General features: G+C 35.6%; 5 protein-coding genes and 1 pseudogene across 6 annotated transcripts; 2 read left to right on the top strand and 4 right to left on the bottom strand.

The window, feature by feature from the left end:
• Positions 1-1,624: 1,624 nt before the first annotated feature.
• LOC112779812 (AAA-ATPase At3g50940-like) lies at positions 1,625-3,548 on the top strand (annotated as a pseudogene).
• LOC112779813 (uncharacterized) lies at positions 3,417-5,019 on the bottom strand. 2 transcript variants are annotated; one of them, XM_025824164.3, is made up of 5 exons: positions 4,519-5,019; positions 4,124-4,387; positions 3,972-4,037; positions 3,802-3,867; positions 3,417-3,656 (listed from the first exon to the last, which is right to left on the bottom strand). In XM_025824164.3, exons 1-5 carry the CDS (start codon positions 4,936-4,938, stop codon positions 3,564-3,566), a joined length of 909 nt encoding a protein of 302 aa, XP_025679949.1. In that variant the 5' UTR covers positions 4,939-5,019; the 3' UTR covers positions 3,417-3,563. The 2 variants fall into 2 exon arrangements, with proteins under 2 accessions (XP_025679949.1, XP_072083894.1); XM_072227793.1 differs by having other exon boundaries at positions 3,417-3,867.
• Positions 5,020-6,655: 1,636 nt separating this feature from the next.
• Positions 6,656-8,172, bottom strand: LOC112779484 (uncharacterized). The gene is made up of 4 exons (XM_025823776.3): positions 7,646-8,172; positions 7,374-7,529; positions 7,152-7,283; positions 6,656-7,062 (listed from the first exon to the last, which is right to left on the bottom strand). Exons 1-4 carry the CDS (start codon positions 8,147-8,149, stop codon positions 6,961-6,963), a joined length of 894 nt encoding a protein of 297 aa, XP_025679561.1. The 5' UTR covers positions 8,150-8,172; the 3' UTR covers positions 6,656-6,960.
• A 4,864-nt stretch (positions 8,173-13,036) lies between these two features.
• Positions 13,037-17,078, bottom strand: LOC112776160 (uncharacterized). The gene is made up of 9 exons (XM_025820193.3): positions 16,765-17,078; positions 16,298-16,378; positions 15,774-15,894; positions 15,585-15,679; positions 14,943-15,014; positions 14,420-14,653; positions 14,202-14,310; positions 13,838-14,024; positions 13,037-13,496 (listed from the first exon to the last, which is right to left on the bottom strand). The coding sequence occupies exons 1-9, from the start codon at positions 16,786-16,788 to the stop codon at positions 13,406-13,408; spliced, it is 1,014 nt and encodes a 337-aa protein (XP_025675978.1). The 5' UTR covers positions 16,789-17,078; the 3' UTR covers positions 13,037-13,405.
• Positions 17,079-17,245: 167 nt separating this feature from the next.
• Positions 17,246-20,251, top strand: LOC112775293 (mitotic checkpoint protein BUB3.1). Its single transcript, XM_025818843.3, has 8 exons — positions 17,246-17,508; positions 17,586-17,799; positions 18,477-18,743; positions 19,002-19,077; positions 19,215-19,295; positions 19,465-19,543; positions 19,643-19,743; positions 19,888-20,251. Exons 1-8 carry the CDS (start codon positions 17,386-17,388, stop codon positions 19,967-19,969), a joined length of 1,023 nt encoding a protein of 340 aa, XP_025674628.1. The 5' UTR covers positions 17,246-17,385; the 3' UTR covers positions 19,970-20,251.
• Positions 20,252-20,468: 217 nt separating this feature from the next.
• On the bottom strand, positions 20,469-23,857 carry LOC112775292 (ATP-dependent Clp protease proteolytic subunit-related protein 1, chloroplastic). The gene is made up of 9 exons (XM_025818842.2): positions 23,027-23,857; positions 22,772-22,887; positions 22,456-22,659; positions 22,182-22,286; positions 22,031-22,093; positions 21,810-21,921; positions 21,220-21,281; positions 20,948-21,130; positions 20,469-20,868 (listed from the first exon to the last, which is right to left on the bottom strand). Exons 1-9 carry the CDS (start codon positions 23,253-23,255, stop codon positions 20,782-20,784), a joined length of 1,161 nt encoding a protein of 386 aa, XP_025674627.1. The 5' UTR covers positions 23,256-23,857; the 3' UTR covers positions 20,469-20,781.
• Between the last annotated feature and the right edge of the window lie 2,713 nt (positions 23,858-26,570).

Here is a 26,570-nt window from a genome sequence, read left to right as displayed (position 1 = left end):
CCTGTAATGATTTGAATCCAAATATTGTTCTCTCTTGTCAGCCTGTGCCAAAGAAAGGAGGCTCATGAAAGGATATATGCCAGTTATAGATAAAAGAGCAACAGGTAAGAGACAATATGATCAGAAGATTATCTTTGGAGGTAGGAGATGGTAGAAGAATTCGCTTTTCGAGAGATAATTGGCTACCCTGTGGTATGTTGAAGTTAGTCTTTCCAAGACTTTTCTTGGTTTCAAACCAAAGTGAATCAGTAATAGGACAATGTGAATTTTGGGATGAGTTAGAATAGATATGAAATTTTCAATGGAGAAGACAATTATTCCAATGAGAGTTGGAGTTAGTTAATCAATTCCATGGAGTCCTTCAGTCAATCATATTAACACATGGAAGAGAGGACCAATTAGTGTAAAAATTTGATAAATTAGGAGTTTATTCTACTACCTCCTTTGTGCAGATTTTGCAGGCTGAACTATTGCCGGAGGATATTACAAGTTACAGTTTTACTAGTTCTATTTGGAAGGGATTGGTTCCACCATGAATTGAGTTGTTCACCTAGTTTGTGTTAGTGGGCAGAGTCAATACTAAGGAGATATTAAGTAAATTTGACGTCATTGATCAAAATGATAGTATTTGTGTTTTATGTAAATAGTATACTGAGAATGATTACCACTTGTTTATTAATTGTGAGTTTATTTGGCAGGTATGGTGTGTTTGATTGTGTGCCTATGATAAACCATGGTGTATTTCAGGTTAAGCAACATTTTGAGAATTGGACAGGTGCACTTGTAAGAAAAGAAGAACGTAATAAGTGGTTGATTGGGTTTTTTCTAAAAAAGAATGATAGAATCTTCAGGAATCAAGAAACAGATGTTACGAAAACAGTCAACAAATCGATTAGGAGTTACAAAGAGTAAAATGATAATTGATCTTTTGGGTTGTTGATGATGTTGTCGGAGATAATTAAAAATTATTTTGTTCTATCTGTCTAATATTTTTATATTGATGCTTGACGTTGATGTGTTGAGCGTTTTGTTTAAAAAAAAAACTTTGAAAAGCTTAAATTGGTAATGAAGTGCTAATAGAAATCTTTTACTATTTTAAAGTTTCCCTTTTTTATATAAAAAAGGTGAAATATAATCTTTCACGGATAAATATTATTATGTTACTTAAGATTTCATATTTTTAATGCATTGAAAAATAAAAAATAAAAAATAAAAAATTATTATTATATACTTAATATATGTTTTTAAAGCACAGTTTGCTTAAATTAAAAAATTTAATTTCTTTCTCTTTTAGAAAAAAATCAAGAGTAAATGTTATACAAAAAGTAAATTACACTATATAGTAGTATTATGAATTTATGACGCTTACGGTATGAAGAATAATTGAAGTTTTATCACTTATGACAGTAAATAATGGTGATTCATAGTTACATGTTAAGTGAAAATTTAAGTACAGTCGACTTTATATAAAGTTGATAATTAAGAGCCGTTAAATGATTTGACTGATTTGACTAAATTTTCATCTAATAATTCTCTGCTATTAACTTTTCACCGTACTGTACCTTAATTTTCACTTTTGAATAACGAAGCAGCGTGCGAAGCAAGGTACTTGTGGAATGGTGAGACTTGATACCATCGTTGACAACAAAAGTCAACCTCCGTCAACCCCCAAGCTTCCATGAAACTATGAAATTTGAAACCCACTCTGCTATCTCACTCACTCTCATTCCCAAACCCAAACGATGAAGCAACTTCACCTGCCTTCCGTCCAAACAATGATCTCCGCCGCAGCCTCCGCCGCAGCCACAACCATGCTGCTCCGTTCCCTGGCCCGCGACTACGTCCCCCGCGAGCTCCACCACTGGATTCACTTGAAGTTCTCGAAGCTGCTGTCGTCGCTCTTCTTCTCCTCTCAACCACCCTCGTCATCGAAGAGTACCATGGCCTCTCCCACAACCACCTCTTCAACGCCGCGCAGCTCTACCTCACTCCTCACACCTCTCCCAACTCCACTCGCTTCCGCGTCACCATGCCGAAAAAGGCCACCTCCATCTCCGTCTTCATGGAGCGCAACGACGAGATCGTTGACCTCTTCAACGGCGTCAAATTCACGTGGAAACTCGTCGCCAAACACATCCCTTCCACCTACATTCGAACCCCTGGCTCCAACCGCCACGACTACCCAACCCTCAAATCCGAGATCCGTTACTACGAGCTGCGGTTCCACGCTAGGCACAAGGACATGGTGTTCACGCAATACCTACCTCACGTGATGGAGAAGGCCAAGGAGGCGCGGCAAAATCAGAAGCCACTGAAGCTGTTCACGCTGAGTGACCAGCGCGTGATCGGCATTCGCGGCAGCGCGTGGCAGTCTGTGAATCTGGATCATCCGGCGACGTTCGATACTCTGGCGATGGATGAAGACGCCAAGAACGCAATCGTGGAGGATTTGGAGAGGTTCGTGGCGAGGAAAGATTTATATAGGAAGGTTGGGAAGGCGTGGAAGCGCGGTTACTTGCTGTATGGTCCACCTGGCACTGGCAAATCGAGCTTGATCGCCGCCATGGCTAATTACCTGAGATTTGATGTCTATGATCTGGAGCTGACTGATGTTAGGAGCAATTCCTTCCTTAGGAAGTTACTGATTTCCACTGCCAATAGATCCATTCTCGTTGTTGAAGACATTGATTGTTCTCTTGAGCTTCACAATAGGCTCACCAAGACTCCGAAACCACAAGGCCCTGCTCACGAATTTCACAATCAACAACCTCAGGTACAATCAGGAAAAAGACTAACTAATCATATCACATGTATATAAGATCTAAATTTGGGTATTGTGGTTGCATGATGCAGGTGACTTTATCAGGATTCTTGAATTTCATAGATGGGTTGTGGTCCAGCTGTGGGGACGAGAGGATCATATTATTCACCACGAATCGGAAGGACAAAATAGACCCTGCCCTTCTGCGTCCTGGCCGTATGGATGTCCACATTCACATGTCTTACTGCACCCCCTCTGGATTTAAGATGCTGGCATCCAATTACCTTGGGGAGGGGGTCGCCGCACATCCACTTTTTCCTCAAACTCTGGACCTTATGCAGACATCTAAAGTCACTCCTGCAGAGGTGGGAGAGCTCTTGCTCAAGAATGAGGACTCTCAGTCTGCACTGCAAAGTGTCATCCAACTCTTGTTGGACAAGAACAGGGGAGAAAATCATGAATGCAAGGCTGTACAAGGTGAATGCAGCCAAACTTTTGAAAACAAAAGCTTGGATTAGCTGAAAACAAATAGTATATAACTATATATTGTTCTGTTATTACATTGGAATTCATGTGGTTAACCAATACAATATCCAAGTTTGAGATTAAGCCAGAAAGCAAGCAATTTTCTTACATCGAACGAAAGAAAAGAATAAGCAAGAAAAGTAGAGTATCATGGATTCATGCTATATTAGTTCTCTTATAAGTTTTTGATGCCATTTTGGCTGATCACCATGTACTGAAACTTTCTTAGAATAATGAAAAAAAGGGAACATTACAAATGTCATTTTTTATTGCTATGCTATTTGGGTGTGGTAATATTGAAGTCTAGTCCAATGTTCATTCCATTGTAAGCAATTGGAGCGTACATCCAGAGATCATCAGAGCTCAAGAGCTGTCCAATTGAAAACAAAATATGGGGAAAAAAGTTGAGTCAATCTCTGTTTTTTCGTAAAAATTATGAAAATAGAACACATTTTTGCACCGAGATAAAATTTGTATTTATGCAGAATTAGGAGCAAGGATCCTCGAGCTATTACCTTAATTTGGAGCTGTAAAAATTTCACATATTGGACAGCCTCCTCGAGCATTGTGCTGATATCCACCTGCAATTTCATAAGGAAACAAACTTGAGAATTTTGGCATCTAAACTTAACCAATTTGTTTTATTTTGTTTTGACAATAGTTGGATTGCCACCAAGAAAGCTACCTTGGTTCCATTAGGCACTAAGTTTTGTAAGATTCTCAACCTTTCATTTATTCTTTCTCTTCTTCTCTGCACAATGTAACGTAGTTTAGAATATCTTCAAAAAATAATTAGGGAGGATATTTTGAGAAAAATGCACTTGGCATAGGGCATACTCTTGCATAGATGCTCTGTGGATCAGTAGCAGAACCTCTACTAGATCTAGATTTTCCATTTAACTGAAGACCTTTAGAATATTTCAGGCTCAAGCTCGAAGACTCTCCTTCATTTAGCTCACGACACGTGTCCAAGTCGTCTTCTGAGCAGGAACAGCTCAAGTTTTCCCCCTGACCAGGACATCTATCTTCTTCTTTAATGTTGCTAATGGAAGCAGATTTTGGTTTCTTTGTAGTCTTAACATTTTTCTTGTTCTTTAGTATCTACAGAATCAAAATATCATATCATGATGAGAAGTTGAGAACACCACCAAATCAAACAAGTTATGAGGTTAAAGACTTAAAGCAGTAATATGCAATGTTATAAAGCATAAGGCATGCTTTGTGTTTTCTACCTCATTTGAACTCCGAGACCTTTTTCTTGGCTTCTCCAGCTTGCTGGTTATATTCTCTTGGGCTGGTTCAGAAACTGGTTCACTTGGTACATTCTTATCAGCAATAACATCTACACCTAACTCTTTATCAGTATATGTGCTTAATGAGGGATCCACCAAGTTGGTTAATGGATCATTCAAGTTGTCACTATCTATAATTGGAAACATATTGTTAGAAGCATCTGCAGCATAAAATGAACTGCTATTGATGTCTGCATGACCATACCATAATGCAGATGGAATTCCTGCATTCCAATTTGCATGTAGCTGTTGTGTGTGTGAGCAGTTGCTAAGAAACTGGTTCATGAAATCAGCTTCCTCAGCTGTGTATGATCCACTAAGGGAACTCCATTCTGCATAAATTTCCTCACCAGGCTCCATTTTTTTCCTTGGGAAGCTTACTAATATGATATAATATGAGTTAGAAGTTGAAGTTTGTTCAATGCTTTAATGGGATCAATGCTTCTGCCTATTTATATAACCAAGAAGTCGAAATAAAATGCCTCTTTGCTCTTGGGTTGACTTAATCTAATATAAAAAGCTATAGTTTATACTTGCTAATAATTGGTCTCTGACAAAGTCCTACTATCACTTGATTTTTTAAAATAAATTAAAGAATTAAAAATACTTTTAGTTGAATTTTTAAGGTTTATTTCTTCTGCATCTTTATCTCCATAATTATCATCACTTCATAATTGTTACCATTTTATCTCCTTAATTATCATCACCTCATCTTTGTTACATACATAGTTTCTAGGATTCAATCTTACTTTTAGGGGAAGATACTATGTAATCTATAGTAATTTTTCTCTAATTCAAAATAGACTCTATATCTGATTTGTACCTATTTACAGATACTACTATATATACTACGAATTAGGCCTGAAAGTTGGACAGAAATGACAGAGAGAGAAGAGAAGAACAATATTAGTATTAAAGTATTTGTGAAGGAGGTTTAGGAGTTTTAGAAGGAGATAGAAAAAAGAGAAATACACCTGTTAATTGTGAGAACAAACGTGGGGGTGGCATTTAATATTTCATATTATAAGACAAGGTCGGCTTAATGAGAATTGAGATCGTGCCATTTATTAATACAGACATCATTATCTTCTAACTGGATTTTTGTCTCTTCCATATAGCTGTTAAACACTCACTCTCACACACACATTCCCTCCCAAGTTAGGTTTCTGTTTGGATTTTGAGGACACTGAGTGAAAGTCCTCAGTTTTTGAGATTAGCCCATCATTTTAATTTTAATGTTAATGCTGAGTTGTTTTAAGACTTAAGAGTCCAATAATCCAGATATATTAACAAAACTAATCAGTTGTTCTTTATACTATGTGACATTGGAATATATGGACCACATAACATTATATTCTTTGATAAGATTTCTTGGATGTTGTACATGTATACGTGTCGTGTGTGCATGTTTTCTAAGTTAAAGGTTAACATTGATTATAGAGAGATTCTTCCTTCTGTTAGATAAGGATTCCCCTTGCAAAGAAGATAATGTTTTGTATGCAGTATGTACTATCAAGTCATAATGTAATTCGTTAAATATGTTCTAAAAATATACAAATATTCATGTCACTACTTGAGATTAATGCATCTTGGCATTCATTCCTGCTAAAATTCTGACAGGGGAAAAGTTTATAATTGTCATGAAGGGAGACAGACATTAACCTAATGTTATAATGAATTTTTCAAGCTTTGTACAAAATACACTCTGAAACCTAGAAATTGTTGTCATGTGTTTTTCTACGTCTCATATTAGTTGTCTAAGATTTGATTAGATTTTATACATGGTGCTAAGTTGTCTTATGAAGATATTATAAAATTTACATACCCCCACCCTTATTTATAATTATCTGCATCATGGTGAGTGGAGAAAAAATTATACCAGCAAATTGTCATGATTCTTATTTATTTTTGATGTACTATTAGTATAGAATAATTTTACACGTACGTTCAAGTACGTAAAATCATGTCAAAAATAACTATCTCTACATTGTTTGCGTGAATGGTTATCTAACTAAACAGTTGTGAATCAACGACTGTATACTATTAATATATCAAAATTAAATTCTTAAATAAACCACATAATTTATCTTATCACTTCCAAATTAAGTTTTACTTTCAGTCTGATTCAGCAATGTAGCATGTGCCTGCATTATTCCCATCATTTACAACCAGTTAATCAACTCAAATTGTATATTCATATAACCAGTGAGTGACTTTGATAATAAGCAAATTAAATTAAAAAATCCAAGACTAAAGTATTAGCAAAATTATCCAGTGTTGTAAATGTTCTCACACAAAAAAAAAAAAACTCTTAGATGCTGGATTCAGTGCCTTTTATACAAAATCACAAATGAACTGAATTATTTTTTGTCTTGTATGGTATCAGCTTGCTTTAGTTGGAGGAGTAATAGAGAGGTCTAGTCCAATGTTAATTCCATTGTAAGCAATTGGAGCATACATCCATAAATCATCAGAGCTTAGAAGCTGTTACATTATCATTCAAATCAAAATATTAAAAAATATAAAAGAAAATACAATACAAAAAAGAACATGTTGTCAACTTGGCTTGTTACCTTAATTTGGAGTTGTAAGAACTTCACATAATGGACAGCTTCCTCAAGCATGGTGCTGATATCCACCTTAGTTCCATTGGGGACAAGTGTTTGTAGTATTCTCAACCTTTCATTTATCCTTTCTCTTCTTTTCTACACAATGCAAGCAAGAGTAGTTTAAGACATGATGATGCAATGTGGATTTATCACTTATCAACATGAATGGTTATATGATGAACTTACTCTTGCATATAGGCTCTGTGGATCTGTGGCAGCACCACTGCTACTTCTTCTATTTTTGGGAGCTGCAGGGCCTTTATCCTCTTCACTGTTGCTTGTGTAAGAAGAAGGAAGTGGATTCTCCTTCCTTGATTTAACATTCCTCATGTTTCTTGGGACCTAAGTAATGTCATCATCAAGAACATAGTTATGTACAATTCAATGTTATGAAGGAATAATTTGGAAACAATGGGAAAAACTACCAATAAATTTTTAACTCTGAATCGTTCACATACCTCAGATGAACTCCTAAGCCTTTTGGTTGGGTTCTCCAAGTCCTCTGCAGGTTCAAAAACCATTCTTTCACACTCTATCTTAGCATCTTCATCAATGATTCCACTTATCTGCGCCCTCGAGTTATCATTACTCTGTGGACTAAACTTGGCACCTTCTAAACAATTATCGGTGGACATGGAGTCGAAATTTGTTGTGGTATCATAGGAATAGATATTACCATTCTCAGTACTGGAGCTACTCCCTTGGGAGAAGCATAGATAGTTAGCATTTTCAATATGTGAAGGAGGCAAATAGGAATTGCCATTGATGCCTTTGAAGCTCACTTTTGTGGATTCATGGCAAGGCCAAAATGCAGAAGATGGTGGCATGGCAACACTAGAATAATGCTTCTCTGAGACAGAATAGTTACCAGCAAGAAGCTGAGTCATGAATTCAGCTTCCTCAGCTGTGTATAGTCCACTAAGAGAACCCCATTCTTCAGAAATCAACTGAGCTGGTTCCATTCTTCTTCTCTTAAGTGTGATAGTAAGAGTGTGTATTTGTTTCAATGATAGATCAAGTGTGAGACTAACTAAGATATTTATATGTTACAACCTAAGATAATGCCAAAAAGGGATTGGAGTTATATATGGAAAAAGATCCCTTTCATAATTGCCAAGAATTAGGTAAGGACAAAGTGCAATAATATATACTACTAATATAGTTTTGGACACACTTTAACTGTTTATTTATTAAGGTCTTAAAATGTGAGACTTGGTTCATTAGATGACAAACAAGGAGAATGAAACAATTGACAAGTGCAATTGGCTTCATATGATTATGGTATGAATTAACATCTATGTAGTATGAGAAAAACAAATAATTGTATCACTATTTTAAGAAAAAAGAAAAAGAAAGAGGGGCATGGATTGAGGTTTAGGCGTGGTATCATAGTATATATGTCAAATATTATTCTAAAAATAGTAAAATACCAATCTGACAGAGACAGTGTTGTGTGACAACTGGATTCAAGTGCCCTATGAAGCAGTTTAAAAACCTATGGAAGCTCCTTCAACTCCAGATTCTGTTTTGTTCAGATTCTGTTTGTTGAGTTATTTTGTATTGGTTTGTCGTGACGTCTAAATAACTAACTACCATGTTGTAATATATTAAGATGTCTAACAATTATGTTTGTAAAAAAGAAAAAGAAAATTAGTGATCAACATATCTATAATTAACAAAAAAATAACAAAAATTCCTCTAAAAATCTCCTTTTTTTCCCCTTGTTTATACTTTATATTATTCAAAATGAAAAGAAATCAGATTCATCCAAAAAATAAGGGGAAGAGACCAAATTAGCAAGTGTGAAAGGCATCCAAAAAGAATTGCAAAAAAAAAACAGCTGGAACTCAATGGGTACGTTTACTAATCTTAGATTTTTACGATATAATTAATTGCAGTGCTACTACTGTAGTTACAATCATTGTCAATTAATACTATTACATATTCTCATATATTAATTTCAACTTTCAAGTGATCTTTCCACTACTCACATTAATTAAAGACATTTATTCTTTTTAAATAATTTCATCAACTTTAGTCTGATATAGGGCGCACATGAATCGGATAATATCCACATATCTGCGGTAATTATCCGCATCCGATCCGAATTTTGTGGATATTATCCGATCCGCAGAGTCATCGGATCGGATTGGATGCAATCCGCACTATGGTAGGATCGGATTGCAGATTCAGCAGTGATATCCACGGATCCGATCCGCATATCCGCACGTCACATATAAATAACATAGTTTAAGGAAGTAAACCCTAATGTGATATGAATTTTAGTGTGTTATTTTATGAATTTTATGATATTTTGTTTTTAATTTTTTATGTTGTACTTCAACTTAGAATAATTAAACTTAAATCTTGTGTTATTATTTTGTTTTTGTTATTCAAGAGAACTATTATTGATAATATTTTAGGAGTAAATAGGCATAAACAGATAAAAAATGAATTTTCTGAATTTTTTTTTTGTAAAAATAGCCTAACAGAGTCTTAAAATAGTTTTTTTGAATTATGCGGATATACCCGATATCGGATCGGATCCGGTTTAAAAAAGTGCGGATATCGTATCCGATCCGATCCGTGTGCAACCCTACTGATTGAAGGTCTCAAATGATGCTACTACTTTTACAGAATGCAGGGATAATTGTCGGATGAAGTAACTTATGTGAAATAAATTACCAACTTGGTGCCATTTTTTTAAAGATCAAATTAATGTCAACTAGTATATATAAAAACTTATCAGATACTCTTCTAAACCAGATTTCAGCCCACTGATGTGAAACTTTTGCAATGTATTACTAATCTGTTTGAAGAGTTTAAGCTATTTGTTTTGTTAAAATGTTAGGTAGGGAAGTTTAAATCTCATTTGGTGAAAAGATTATTGTCTAATAAATGTTTAAATTGTACTCAAGTTATGTATTACATTAAGCTTATAAAGTATTTGACACGCTATTAATCTTAATATCAATGCTTTGTTGGTTTAATATAATTGAGTGAATAAAAAAGTTTAGAGTGCAATCAGAAATATTATTAATATATTAAGCGGCTCAAGACACATTAATGAATTTTCATTTTAAGGTCAACTACTACGCGTATTATTGATTTATTGTAGAAGATAAATCTATAACCAAATTAAATATTTTGCATGAATCAAAAGCCCAGTTTGGCAAAGCGTGTGGAAACTTTTTTTTGGTTAATACTGGAACGTGCTGTCCACTGTTAATTAGCCTTTGGAATTCAAGATCAAATAATCAATAATCAATAATCTCCAACTTAAATAGTGATGCATCCTATTTAATTATTTAAGCAATTAGAAATGTATAGTTTGCATTTGTGTTGAGATGAGAATGGAAATAATCGAATATCGCTTGTGTTTATAAATATCAACAATTTTTAGTGGACATCATCTTATTTTAGTTAATTTGATCATGAACAAGTGTTGTGTGTACAAGTAAAAGGAATAATCTTATAGATTACTGAGTTCGTTTATAAATACGGGACATTCAAACTAGGGGTGCACAGACCCGGCCCGGCCCGAAAGCCCGGTCCGGTCTCGAACACTTTAGGGGCTAATTTGGTGTGATTTCATCGGGTTTAGGGCCGGGTAAGGGTCTCAAAAATAGACCCGGTCATTATTTCGGGTCGGGTCCGGGCCATAGCTCGGGTCACCCGAAGTCGGCCCGGTGGCCCGGTCTTCATACACAATTAATATTTTGTGTTATTAGTGATGGATCATGACTATTCTTATGTGGAATTTAAGTATTGTAAACTTTAATATTTTGTATTATTAGTCATTATAAGACTACAAGTTAATGTTTTATATTTAGAATGCTTAAAACTTTAGACTAATGCATAATATTGTGTTATTTGTATTGATTCAAATATTTGGTATTATTAGACAATATTAGTATTGATTGTGGTTTTGCTTTAGTATTGATTGTGGTTATGCTTTAATTTTAAAGAAAGGTTGGTTCTTGTTATATTTTTCTAAGTGAATTTTACCATGTTAAATAATGGTTGGAGTCTTAGAAATTTAGATATTTTTACATGCTAACTTACAAGAAGGTATCAACGTATAGTAATGTTAACGGCCCGATTTTCACCCGGTTTTTACCCGGTATAATTGTGGCCCGAAAGTGTATTGGTTTCATCGGGTTTAGGGTCGGTTTCGGGTCTAATAAATAGATCCGGTGTATATTTCGGGTCGGGTCTGGGTCACATCAAACCCGGCTTCACCCGGCCCATGTGCACCCCTAATTCAAACAGAAACACAAAAATACTAACAAAAAACATAATTTATTTTTTATTTTTTTATTATTTTTATTAATTTTTTATAATTATATTTTTTATTATTATATTTTTGTTCAAATTTTTTGAATAAAAAAATGAAAATAAATCATACTTTTATAATTTATTTTAATTTATCACCAAACAAAATATAAAAATATTAATTTTATATGTATCTGTCATTTATGTCTTATTCTCAAGTATTTTGTCTTGTCCAGTTCTCAAAACCAAATATGGTATTCTTTTACTGGACTTGGCGTGGTTGGTTGATGCAAGATAACAAGCAACGAAAATCCTCTTCTAACTAAAGGCCATGGAAGTCAATGAATTATATTTATTATAATAATATTGTCTGTTTAGAGGATTGACTTTTGATTTGTCAACCATTTAACTATAAACTATCGAACGTTTTCAATATTCATGTATTATAATCCCAGAAAGTCAAAAAGAAAAACAATTCCTCCTCGAACATCCTTTTTTTTTTAATTTTGACTTCTAGAATGTAAACTAATAAAAGTATCATAATTTGAGAAGCCATTCAGCCAGCTTCTGCTGAGAATACTATTGATTTCTTTGCCCATTGAGGGAAAAAAAAAATGAAGACGTAATAAAGCAGAGTGAACTACAATGATCATATAAATGTAATTGACCTCATCTTGTTATTCACCCTGTTTGCTTTATTTGGTTATATTATATTGAAGGCATCCCTCATGATTGACTCAGCAGTTCACAATTTTGTGTTATTTTATAAGTAATTGCCTGTTTTCGATTATGATTTAATAGTGGTGACTGGTGATGATCTAAGTAAACCTGGTGTACTGAAGTATCTCATACTCTCATTCAAACATTATTTTCCTTTCTCAAATTATATAAAATAAAATAGATAAAAAATTTACATACAGTTGTTTTTATTTGACATTAATAGTTAAGAATCGTTAAACGTCAATTTAGTAAAACATGTCAAATTATTTAATAGTTCTCAACTATCAACTCTACATCAAGACTATATATAAAAATTTTGAAAAAAATCCTAAACGACCCCTAACAATTACCTCGAAAGACAATAAGACCCTTAACAAAATAAAAACCCAACCCGACCCCTGAGCTTTACTTTTATGAAACTGATTAGTTCCTGTATAGTGTTCTTTTTTTGTATTTTTTTTTTGCACAAAGGCTAATCAGTCCATAAAAGTAAAGCTCAGGAGCTGGGTTGAATATTTTTTTTTGTTAAGGGCCTCATAATCCTTTCGAGGTAATTGTCAGGGGCCGGATTGGGTATTCACTCATAAATTTTCATTAATAATGAAATGAAATTCAACCCAAACATGAAACTGCTTTCTCTCTCTCATTTTGTTTTGGACAGGACTGGGCGGGCCAGGATGCAGCCCGACCCGGACCCACAGAAAACACACCTGAAGCAGATAGACCCGGGACAGACTCGACCTAGCACTGAAACTGAAATGAGTCTCCACTCTGCTGGAGCAAGAAGTATCATTTATATAAAGATGGTACTACTGCATAACATCTATGGGGCTGTTTTATGAAACAACAAAGACTGGCTAATAATGTGCGACTTATATATCAAATGGTTGAGACAAGTTGGTCTTCAAGATTCAAGGATCCCACATAATTACAACTTAAACCAATTCAGATAACAACATTCAATCCTGAATGTGCAATTCCATTCCAAATGGACACCAAAACTGAGGGCAAAGGGCAAAGATGGCTGACAAGGGTATTTGATACATCACTTCATCGGCATTCGAATGAAAATTATCAATGAGCTAGCTACTTGTATGTTCACCAAAAACAGCCACTGGTCCAAAAAAAGAAGCCAAACAGCAAGCAGCAGAAGCACCAGAAAAATCAGCAACACAGAAAATGGGAGCCACTGAACATCTAGCAAGATTCAGAACATTCCCATCTCAAATTTGTTCATCAGGAAGAAGCTGCTCTTCCCCTGGACCCCTTTGCACTAGTCTGTAATACAATATGCCCATGGTTGTCATGCATGCCCTGCATGTAGATCACAATAATGCCATCTGTCAAAGACTGAATCAACATATAACTGGAGTGCATACATATGAATGATGATGGTGTAATTTCAGCATCCTAGCTTTTCTTTTCTCGGAGGAATTATTTGGTGAAAGCATTAACTTATATTATCTTGGCACCCAGATATATACTGCTTGCTACAATTTCCCCGGTTGCCCAAATATTATTTGAGTAGGAATTACTCTGACAATTTAAAAATTTTGGATCCCAGATTTTTCATTTTTCACCTCTTCTGTGCTTCTTACTTTGGATAATAATAATAATAATAATAATAATAATAATAATAGTGGAAAGAGCTATACATAATTGCAATCAGAAGAAGAATTTTTCTTGGGTCCATCATTGATGATCTTCGATGCTTTGTACGGCCTTCTGATGTCTCAGTTCCATTTGATGCATCTTTTCTTGGTGGTGCAGTCACTGGTAGAGTAGGTAAAGCGCTAGACCAGAATGGAAGCAATGCTCGAAGGAATTTATGACGGAATGGGCCTACATTTTCAAACATGAACATCTGAATAAAAAAATTTGAACTTGACAAATCTCTGCACATAAGTGCAGAGGAAGCATACAAGAATAGAGGAAGACATGTTGAATCAGAAGGTAATATTTTCCAATAATAAAACACAAATTTAAAATATTGAAATTTTAAACACAAGACTATATCACCTCTTTTTGTATACTTTTTACGATTCCCGTCTTCATCATCAGCATAATATGAGATTTCAGAATTCTGTCGTTCAGCATGGATTGAGCCCTTCCTTGTGGTAGCTCCAGGCTGAATTATTTGCAATAAGAACAAAGTTAAGCATAATACTGAATGCAAACACAAATATGTTTGACAAAGCATTTTACTTTTAGCTGTGAATGAGAGTAAAAGTCCTTACAACAGGACTTGAGACATTCATGAAGTTTCCTGCTGAATTAGGACCATCTATCTCCACTATATCTGACACCGAAAGTTTAGAAGGTTGAGATCCAGCTGTAGCTGAGTATCCTTCTACTGAGTCTGAGTTTCCATGACTTTCCCTATTAATCAATGGATCTGAAGCAAAAGCAGGTGGAGGACTCCCTGATAATGAAACTGGATGATTTCCAAAGATATTCTTTTCCAAACCAGTCTGCACAAAAACAGGTGAAAACAAATGAAAAAAATTGTGATTGTTTCAACAAGTCCTCACACTATGATATTTCATATTCCTCAGCTAAGCATGAAACCTGACACGGACCCATAACAAGTATGGACATGAACATGGTGTTGTTTTAAAGTGTCGATAAGATACATCAGTACATCACAAATCACATCCCAAACCCACATTGTAAGACAATTGTCTCTTATTGTGACGAAAAGTTAGTGCATATTATAGCAAACAAGTAATGGCACCAAAAATTAAACATGCGATAAATCACCTGCAGGATAGCTTCCTTCAACTTGGAATGAAGACGTGATCCAGAATCTCTCACACTTTTGGGAGGCCATATCTGCATAAGTTATTTCACCAAAGTGAGACATCATAAAGAAAGGGTAAATTTGGCAATACAATTGCCTGATGTTCTGCAAGGAGAAGGCAAACCATATTGCCGTTCTCTTTGATTAAGCAACTACATTCATGATAAAGTCTTTGAAACAGGGATTTAACACCCAAGTGGCCAAGTCCAAGTCATGTAGTGTGGGAAGAGTGACCCCATGCAATAAACTCATGCATATGTGGCAGCAGGGGCCAGGAAGCATGGAAATCTAGGAAGGGCTCCAATGGAAGAAAGAGAAAAGGACTTACAAAGAGTGCTATGTACATGAAAAACCATTAGTTTATGGTTTTAACAAATATAATCCCCCTTCTGAGTTTCTACCTACCGTTAATAATTATGAAAAAGAACAAAGCAACAAAAGACAGAGGGGAAAACAAAGAAAAAGAGCACAAAACATGTTGCTTGGTTTTCTACTCCTTGTTTGTACAGAATGCTTTAGTAACCAGAACACCATGAATCCATTCCTTGTTAAGCAAAACCAGACAACTAAATGAACTAATGCACTGAATAACTGAATCTTACCGAAGTGGAACATGACGGACATACATATCCCGCTGGAGCAGTATGTGGAGGAAAACTCTTCAGATGAGAGACCAAGCAATTTGTGTGAATAACATCTATGTACAAATTTTAATTCATAACATGGATGTCAGTGCCTGTGAACAGTAATTATTTCAAACTTCAAAGGCACACATAGGCAAAACTACATACGCAAGCAACCCAGTCGAGTAGTTTGAGATCCAGCCCCCTCTTCTAAAACAACTTGGCACTGGCAGCATTTAGGGGGCCAATCATACTCCCCATCTATAACCCATTCTGAATAAGTTTGGACCTGTGAGAGACAAAAATAAATAAATAAATAGGTACACAAAGCTTAAGCCCAAAAACTTCATAGCTTGGTACATCAATATTTGAAGAACTTAAAAACCCTATTATTTGTCAAGGGAAATAATGAAAACAAAAGAAATGAAAATTAAATGTTGTACAAATATAGTACCAAAATGATATGTGCCGCAATTTTCTTTCCATTTTTTTTATTTATTTTGCGCAAAATAATCGCTAAGAGTTAATGTTACAAAAGGATCCCCAAAAAAATCCAGTCAAAACCAGAATTAAAATAGTTGTCATCAAACATGAAGCCAGGGCAATATCAATTAAATTAAATGGAGAAATATCATATTGAAAATGGACACCGTTACTTAGACGACGTTAACAAAAAAGAGATAGAAATTTACCACGCAGATTTGGTGCTCCGGGAAGCAGATACATTCTCCGCATACAGGAACTTTGTGCACGAAGCAATATAACTTAGTAGCCTAAAACACCATAAAAAATTATCAGTTCTGATTCCACGCAACCAAATGGGAAATCAAAATCATGGCTCAGCCCAAAGCTAATCAAGAACAAAATTCACATGCAATAACACTAATCACTTCCCATCAGTTCTATCTTCTATGCTCTAACACACACGGAAACACAGCTCAATCACCCGTTTCCGTCAAGCATTTTCATAAAAACACCGAAATCAAACAACGATTGAAATTCACAGATCGCACACACGCACATAGTTGATATGAATTTACGACACCAATCCGATCTAGCATTCTCAGCCAACAAATCAAGCACGAATGGGGAAACCAAATTCAGGGTTTCGAAATGAATAAAAAGAAGATACGAACTGCAAAGAGAAAAGAGGGGAAACCTTGCGACATTTGCAGACCACCATTGCATTGACTGGTACAATCCAATTGAATCTGATAATATGGTAACGGAAATCTTTCTTCAGAATAATCCGATTGCAGGAACGAAGACGAAGACCATATATGATTAATAATTCATAGTTCGGAGAGTGAGTTGCTCAAAGTTATTCATATTCACTTAGATTGTTATTTGTGTTCATGATTCATGAATAATAGCCTCTCTCTTCAGCTCACTGCGCACAAAACCCACCTCTTCTACGTTTTGTCTCTCAGATCCGTTTTCATTTTTGTTTTACTTTTTAATAATTGATTAGTTAATTCCATAAATATATTTCTGTTTTTTAAAAGAAAAAAAATAATATAACGGGCCTTGTTATAAAAATGGGCCGTTATATTAGCATGGGCCCAATGAACCAAATTGTAGGCTAAATTGTTTACATTTGGGCCTAAGATAAGGATCTGTCTTCTTCTAATTTGAAATTTGAAAAAACTCATCATCCTTCATTTGTGAGTCTTCTTCATTGCTTGTCGTATTGTTCTCTCAAAAATCAAAATTAAAAAAAAACAATTTCAATTCAAACGAGATTCCCTCTCTGTGTATTCTGCCAGAACCCTAACTAACCATGGCAACTGCAGTTACGCCGGCGTCGCTCGGCCGAGAGCTGTCGGATCCTCCGTCCGACGGAATCTCCAACCTCCGCTTCTCCAACCACAGCGATCTCCTCCTCGTCTCCTCTTGGGATAAGGTACGCTCCTCTTCTCTCTCTTCTTCACTTTGCTTCTCATTTCCGTCTCTGACATCTTCAATTAATCGAATCATCAGAGCGTGCGCTTGTACGATGCCAGCGCCAATGTGCTCAAGGCTGAGTTCATGCACGGCGGCTCCGTCCTCGATTGCTGCTTCCACGATGACTCTTCCGGTTTCAGCGCTGCCGGCGACAACACCGTCAGGCGCCTCCTCTTCGCCTCTAACAAGGACGACATCCTCGGAAAGCATGACGCTCCTGTTCGTTGTGTTGAGTACTCCTACGCCGCAGGTTTCTCTCACTCTCTACTCTTCATCTAGCTGCTCAGCAATTAATTAGTCAAATTAGGAACTATATCCTAGTTACTCTCCAGTAGCTTATTGGCAATTAAGTTGTTAATCACATGATTAAATACACTAAGCTGGTTGTAGTACGTGTTTGCTTTATCTTTCAGATCTAATGCTTAGAGCTGACAAATCGAAAATGAACCATGTGTGTTTTCTAACTTAATTGATGCTGTTATTTATGTTCTTTCAGTAGTCAAGTTCACTCTTCCGTTGAATGCATGTTCAATTTATGTTTTTTATTGTAGCTGAAGACCACATTTACTTGTATGGTCTGCAAAACCTAAACTAAACTATGTGATCAGACCCTCTCATATCTTCCCCGGGCATTGCTGGTTGATATTCTTTCGAACAAGTAACGTTGGTGTGTTGCTTATACAGAAAGTATTCTGACGCTAAAGGGAGGAACAACATTGATGAAATTTTAATCAAAAAGAAAATCCTTTGTGTTACCATTGCTCTTTAATGCTCCTCAACATGAATGATAATTTTATAATCGTGATATAGATGCTCACCATTTGGTGGAGCTGTCATACTTGTATCTGAAATTTTCAACATGTTTTCGTTCATTTTAATCATTGTGTTTTATTCTTTTCTTTTCTGTTTTTTTTTTTTTCACTATAGGGCAATTGATCACTGGTAGTTGGGATAAAACCCTGAAGTGCTGGGACCCTAGGGGTGCAAGTGGACAGGAGCGCACTCTGGTTGGGACATATCCACAACCTGAGCGTGTTTACTCCCTATCTCTTGTTGGACATCGACTAGTTGTAGCAACGGCTGGAAGGCATGTCAATATTTATGATTTGAGGAACATGTCTCAACCCGAGCAACGCAGAGAATCTTCGTTGAAATATCAAACTAGATGTGTGCGCTGCTACCCCAATGGAACAGGTAAACTTGAGCATTCATAGACGTGCACTCATCAAAATTTTTGTATGCATTTCTTGGCTAATGGTAGCTCTATGTTTGCTTATGATTTTGTGCTTTAAGTTGTTTATAAATACTACAAAATAGAAATCACTTGAAGGAAGAACATGTACTAAACATGCTCAGATTATTTGATTATGTATTGATTGTATATTCCAATTTCAGGAATGACACATATTTGATTGCTTTGTTAAAATCAATTGTATTGCTACTTCTTTGTAGGATATGCACTTAGTTCTGTGGAAGGAAGGGTTGCAATGGAATTCTTTGACCTCTCTGATGCTAGCCAAGCAAAAAAGTAATTATTTCTTTGTATATCTGTATGTTTTCCCTTTCAAATGCCAGTGTAATAGGAATATTCATGTTCATGATGGTCGTTTGACCATATGAGAAATAGCAATTACTACCGGCTAATAACTTATGACCTTTATTCAGATATGCCTTTAAGTGCCACCGAAAATCAGAAGCTGGAAGGGACATTGTCTATCCTGTAAATGCTATTGCATTCCATCCCGTGTATGTATTTAAGAATTCTCAGTCATCAGGATTTTATTACCACCTTAATTTATTCGACGCTGTGAGGATGTTGAATTGCTTATGTAATTGTGCATGATAGGATTACCAACTTGTAGGCTTTAGTTACAGTGATTAACAAAATGCTCTATAAAAAAAAATCTTGCTGTAGATATGGTACGTTTGCCACAGGAGGTTGTGATGGTTATGTTAATGTTTGGGATGGAAACAACAAGAAGAGGCTATACCAGGTTTTAATTTCTTTTCTCTTCTGAATAGTTTGAACTACCAGATTTTTTCCCCTTCTCGTGCAATGAATCATATTACTAAATTGCTGCTTTTGCTTCCAGTACTCAAAGTATCCAACAAGCATTGCTGCACTTTCATTTAGCAGAGATGGGCGGCTCCTCGCTGTTGCATCAAGTTATACATACGAAGAGGGGCTTAAACCGTAAGCACTCTGCAAAACTACTGGTTCTAGTCTATGTATTTTTTTTGGGCACACTCATCTCATGCCTTCTTCTGGGGGACTGAACTGAAGTTCTTTCTTGGTCCTGAATATTATGATAGTTTTTAACTACATTTTAATTTACAGCCATGATAAAGATGCCATATACATCCGTGGCGTAAACGAGATTGAGGTCAAGCCAAAACCCAAGGTCCTTCCTCCAGCTTGATCGCGGATGATGACCCAGATTGCAAGTAGATTTGATATGCTTGTCAACTAATGTGTGCATATGTTCACGTCTCCCTCGTGGACACCTAGAACAAAGCTATATATAAGCTCATTTTGTTTAGTAGTTTTATTTCTAAGTACGATCTGTTGTTGGAAATGTTCTCTTTTCTACTATTGTTTGTCCAGATTACCTTCTTTTGTTAAGGTAGTTATGTTGTAAAGTAATTTGACTTGAAACTGATAACCAGTTATTACCAATGTTATGCCTCCCATTTTCAACTCAGCATTAAGATGGTTATACACCCTTAACTGTGCAGTTAGTCAACAACTATTATGATCCAGGGGTAAGATACTAAGATGTCATGGGCGATGCAGTTAAGAATTAAGATGTAACGTAAACGCGACTTGACTTGAGAAAACAGAAAGCTTCCCACGGTTGAACTTGAATGGTATGTAAAGATAACATAGCGAGTATAATGACGCCATAAAAGTCTACCACATTAGTAATGGTTCCATATTTACAATATAAGAAAACACTAATATTTAAACATTATTCGTTCCATTCATCCAATGAAATTTTCGAAACCAACAATAGATAATTTAGTAATTCAGCAACGTAAGTAACACATCAACCAAGAGACGAGATCCAGACGTTAGAATCTGTCTGGGGCAAAATTTTTTAGTTGGCCTTCATATAATATAATACCAAGATAGCTGCTTGACCTTCATACAATGAGTACAACAAACACCCTTTAAAGGCGTTGCTTGCTTTCTTGTGGTAGCAGGGAAGAAGTGCCTTATGCTTTGTGCCAATTACCCAAGTCCCGAAGGAGACACTTGAGGGTTAGCACCACCTTGTCTTCTCATAGCTCGTGATTGAGCAAGCATTTCATCATAATTCTGATCCAAGAAGTGATAGTAAGTATAGCATGCATGGTATTTTAGGAGGGAATATATATATATTGCAATGAAATATTACCCGTTTGTCAAAAGCAATGTCCTGCGAATCGATTATTTTGTCAGCAAGACCGTACTCAATAGCTTCCGCTGCCCGAAAATATTTAGGCCTCTGGACATCTTTAGCAATTTCTTCCTTAGATTTCCCTGTTCCTTTAGCCAACAGCTCGATGTAAGACTCACTATTTGCCTCCAGTTCTTTTGCCTGTATTTTTCCAATATAATTGTTAAATTGAATAGCTATAACAAAGAGATAAACAAACAAACAGTGAAGAGGACAAACAGATTTATTACCTTAATCCACATATCTATAACAGCACCACTGGATCTGTTGACTTTTGGTAGATGCAATTTTGCTGCAATAGGAAACATTTTAGAATCCATGGTAGTATAAAATATCATACAACACTATATTCCACATAATCCATTTAAAATGTATGGTCTATTTCTGCAATATTTTCTTATTGAAATCTTTCTACTCCACTACATAAATAGCAACTGACAGGAGAAATATACCTAAGCATAGAACTTTTATATTCAAAATAACAACTCCAGCAAGGAAGTTTTTCCTTAAAAAAATCGGACAAATGGAGAACCAGTATCAGCCAGCAAAGAAGGAATTGTATCAACTTCTTAACAAGCATGTTAGCAGCTGTTTGATCAGAAGATCTAATGTGAGATCCAAAATGGATGATTATGAGGTTTTAGAAGGGAACTATAATTCACTATTCCTATCTCCAAATATACTCATGAAACAAATAAAGGATAAAGGATTTAGAAGGAAGATTCATAGAACATGTCCAAAGCCTCTACAAAGGCACAATGATGAGGATTCAATCAAGCAAAAGTTTTTGAAAAAAAATTAACAGAGATAAAGGTCATACTAGATGAATTTGGCTGTACAGCGCGATAACCCTTTGCTCCAAGCGACAGAAGCATTGCTGCCTGACCATATGCCATGCCACAATTCACAGTATAGACATCTGATTTGACATACTTCGGGCAGGAAAAAAAATGATCAATTAAAGCACGGGTAGCAGTGATGAATTGAAAGAATACACCAAATCACAGCCTGTGTAGTATAGAAGTGGTGACAGAAACTTACAGACATCATATCAGCTATAGAATATGCCTCAGTTTCAGATCCCACAGTCTCATTCTTCTCATTCTAAAAATAAAAAGGGAAAGGAAAAACAATAATATAAATCAACACCTCACACAGGGGAACATTTTATAACACTGATTACAAAGCTTACCTGAGTCCCAGATGAATTGATATACAAGTATATAGGTTTGGCCGGATTATCATAATCCAGCCACATAAACTGAGCAATAAGAAGTTCTGTGACAGCTGGTACAATCTGCTCGAACGCATAGAAAAACATCAGCATGACCACAATAAATGATTGAAGGTATACAACTATAATAAAGCTAGTGATACAAGAAATCTATACATAGAAGCTAGTGAAACCAGAAATATGCAATCATCAAGAGCAGGCGATATTAAAGTGAAAACATGACGATGCTTACCGGCATACCCAGATAGCATATCCGAGCATCCAAGAGCAACGACGGCAAATCCGGTGGAGCAGTTCTAGGCCTTCCAGTTCCTCTACCTCCTCCCCGGTACATACTGACACTCATGCTGTATTTTGAAGGGCCCTTATCACCGAAGTCAGATAGACTCCACATCCCACCATGATCCAAATAATTTCTGGCAGATGAGATGCTTTCCTGTCATAACAGTTAAAATTGAAAGTAATTCTCAAAAGGCAAAACCACATTCTCAATCAATAATTTGATTATCAAATCAATGGATATATAGAGGGCAATAAAATGTGTGAACCTCTGTAACTCTTTCAGTCTGCTGGCGGATAGGATTATCTTCAGTCATGAACATGTCCATTTGTGAAGGAGTGAGGCCATATAGAGATTGAGGTGCATTCTTGTAGTTATCCATCACTACACATCATAATCAAGCACGAAATTGTAATGTTCTTCAGCTAGTTCATACTCAAATTCGCAAATAGTAAAGAAAAATCGAAGAGCACAAATTAGCAATAAACCTAATAAATGGGGAAAAGAGGTGAAACGAACTCACATCCGTCCTTGAGATTTTCCTGGCGGAACTGCTTGGGGATGTGGTCGAAAGAAGAGGACTTGGCAGAAGGAGACTTGAAGGTGCAACCACGTGGAAGTCTGGGTCTGGCGGGAGAAGGAAGGAGCTTGGTTCCATGGAGAAAGGTGCGCAGAGAAGAAGCTGCGGAATCGTCAATGAAGGAGGAGGGTGCAGAGAGCGGTAATAACAGAGAGGACGCCATTGGGGGCATAATCGGAAGCACAGATGAAAAGGAATTTGGGGTTTGCTTCAACGGCGAAGAAGATAGCTGCCTACCAGATTCTATGCCACTGCTTCATCCACTTCTCCTTCGCTTCGATCCAAATCCAATTGTTCCCGGGTCGGGTATAATACCTTCTTAACACTTTTTCTTGAATTTGGATCCTCTCAATTTTTAATTTGTATTTAGAGGGTAAAGTGTGATCTTCTACTCTTAAATAGTTTCTTTCTCATATTTATTTTTGGTCTCACCTATAAAATAAATTGTGAGAGATCACACTTTACTCTCTAAAGTAAAATTCAAATTTTAGAAAATTCAAATTCCTTTTTTTTAACTGAAAAAAAAAATTCATGTATTTCTTCTGCATAGAAAAAATTTAATTTTTTTAATTAGTATTAGTGAATTTTTTTATTTTAAATTTTAAATTCTAAACTTTTTAAAATACCATCTTATCTTTTAGGTTAAATTCTAAACCTGTTTACCTTGTGCATTTTATCCAATCCCATCAATTATCCTCGAGTTCTCTTTGCTTAAGCCGTAATATTAGTAAAGATTTATTCTTATTGCTTAGTAGATTGACATAATTCAAATAAAACCCTTATCATATTGCCAAATCTTCATTAACTAGATAAATTTTGGTAGGCTGATATGTGGTACTCGTAATATTACATGTGAATACAACGTGGCAGTGTGGTTATCCTCTTATTTATCTTGCCTGTCGTAATTGTGTTCCAGTTTTTGTGGACTTAAAAGATACATTAATCCAGTGTTCATACGCTACTCCGTTTTGTCCTATGTACTTTGAACTTTGAAGTTTAATCACCTTGATGTTGGCCCATGGCGTAGTCTCAAACTCTCAACTCCCAATAAGGGTATAGATATATAATCATGACATAATTTCACTTCATGACATGCATACATGTATCATGTATGTTAAGTAAAGCTATGGAGAAGCAAAATACGAGGTTTCTAGAACCGTAAGAATATGTTTAAGCTCCATAGATCCCTCATGTAGGATTGTGGGAAGGACATATGCTTGACTTTAATACCATAAATAACCTTGGCATATTGCTGTTTAATTTTTGCTAAACCTCTATACAAGAGAATCTTAATTTGGTAAAACGGTCATAAGCAAATTAGTCTTCTATGTTTCATCAACATTTACTATACCAAGAATGCTTAATTGCTAATTGAAATAATGAAGCTTCAGTTTTAGGGTTTGTTTCATCTGAGTTTGAATATGTTAAAAATTTATACTTTAGTTTAAATGCAATATTATTATATTGATACAAAGGTAGCAACACTACTTGAATTTGTGGATATTCACCCTGTTTTTTACCAGTTCAAGACAGGTAATTATCCATTTCAGTGCAGAGCGAATTTCTACGGGACGGCGCGGGATCGGATTTAGGTAATATCCACTTATGTCCGTTCTGGTATATATATATAATATATATAATTTTAATATATAATATATATAATATATGTAAAATAATTAATGATATTGTATCATATTTAAAGTTTTACTTTAATTTATATTATGTATATGATGATGGTTATATAAATTTTAAAATTTAATTTTATTGTTAGATTTTAATAATTATATGAACCGATAGAGATAAGACGGTAACGGTACCCCGCGAAGGCGGATTAAGGTTCAATTTTTTACTATTTACAAGTAAAAGTGAGACGAATTCTATATGAGTTATTGTAGGACGGGACGGAGTCAGGTAAGGAAAAAACCTGCCCTGATTCATAGGACCAATTCCCCTGCCAGCATTTGGTTAATTGGTTTGATGCACTATTGGATTGCTGGAGAACATTTTTGGTGTTTATGTGATGGATTGATGGAGAACATTTTTGGTTGATAAGTTTGAATATTTTTAAGAGAGGTGTTAGGGGCAGCAACTTTTGTGATTTGTAGTCATTAAATAGTCATCAATAATAATTTTAATGGTGTGAGATTTCATCCAATGGCTCACTTTTCTTTGCTGATTACATGCAGGCCAGAATTTGAAAAAGTTGCTGTCCTTCTAGACTTTTCCTACTTTTAAATAACAATGGGCCGAAGCCCAAAAAAACAGTTAAACCAGGATAACCCATAAAAGAGTAAAAGACCATGGCCCAATAAGTTTGAATTGGTAGTATAAGGAGTTCAGTGAATTCCTTCATCAAGAATAAAAGGGAGTGCAATGAAACCCAATAGCACTTGGAGGCTTTGTTCAAAGTGGAAGGTTTTAATGGGCTTAGGCCCCGGCATTTTACCAAAAAAAAGTAGAAGGTTTTAATGACCAAACAGCAAAGTGGAAGGTTTTAGGCCTCCTACAAAGTGTATTTGGGTTCAGGGCTGTTATAGCTGAGTTAGTAGAGAATAAACTCAAAAACGGAAAACAACTTTCTTCTTTTTTTTTTTTTTTTTTTTTTTTTTTACCAAGGATAGGAGACTCGAACCCGCAACCTCTTAATTGAGTATAGGGAGACTATGCCATTTGAGCTATTACTCATTAGCAAGGAAAACAACTTTCTTACCCAGATGATTAGTGCTTTGTAATCTGGGGCTTTTAGCCCTATTTTAAAACAAAAAAAAAAAGTGGTTGAGGCTGTATTCCAATGACAAAATTGTTTGCCTCCAAAGTTGTCACACCAGGCTCGAACCCAAATATATATCAATAATTAATTTAATAATTAATTTTTAATATACACTTAACATAATTATAATTTAATTTAATTTTATTCTCTTTTAACTGAATTTATAATTTAATAATTAAGCATCCACTCCACTTTTGATCCATTAAAGTTGGAGCAGGTAGATTTAATAGTTGTTTGCTTAAACTTTTCAAGCAAGTCTTCATAAAAATTTAAAAGAGCTTCAACTTCACCAACTGTATACATTTTTGATTTAGTACGAAGTGTAGTAATAACTGAATATTCTTAACCAAGTTGGGTTGGTCTAGTGGTTAGCTCACTAGTCCGCTTAAGCAAGTGTCGGGGGTTCGAATCCCGCCTTGTGCATGCAGCAACTCATTGGCCAGCGGCAAACCCTTAAATGGAGCTCAGTACCGCGACGGATTAGTCCTTGGCCTATCGGGTTGGGGGATACCGTGGGAAACCAAAAAAAAAAAAAAAAAAAAAAAAAAAAAAAAACTGAATATTCTTCAAGTAATCCTTCGCATATTGCTTCAATGTAATCCTCAGAACTCAAAATAACAAGTTCTTGAATTTAGCCATGTAATCTTTGGCATAAACATTGAGTTTCTTCCCATTTTTAGTTTTATTTTGTTTGAAGCAATGAAGTGCTACTGCAAT

The sequence above is a fragment of the Arachis hypogaea genome, chromosome 19, assembly GCF_003086295.3.
Source record: "Arachis hypogaea cultivar Tifrunner chromosome 19, arahy.Tifrunner.gnm2.J5K5, whole genome shotgun sequence".
NCBI classification, from domain to species: Eukaryota; Viridiplantae; Streptophyta; class Magnoliopsida; order Fabales; family Fabaceae; genus Arachis; species Arachis hypogaea.
The sequence above is the reverse complement of the archived record's forward strand: the minus strand, read 5'-3'. Positions and strand labels throughout refer to the sequence as shown.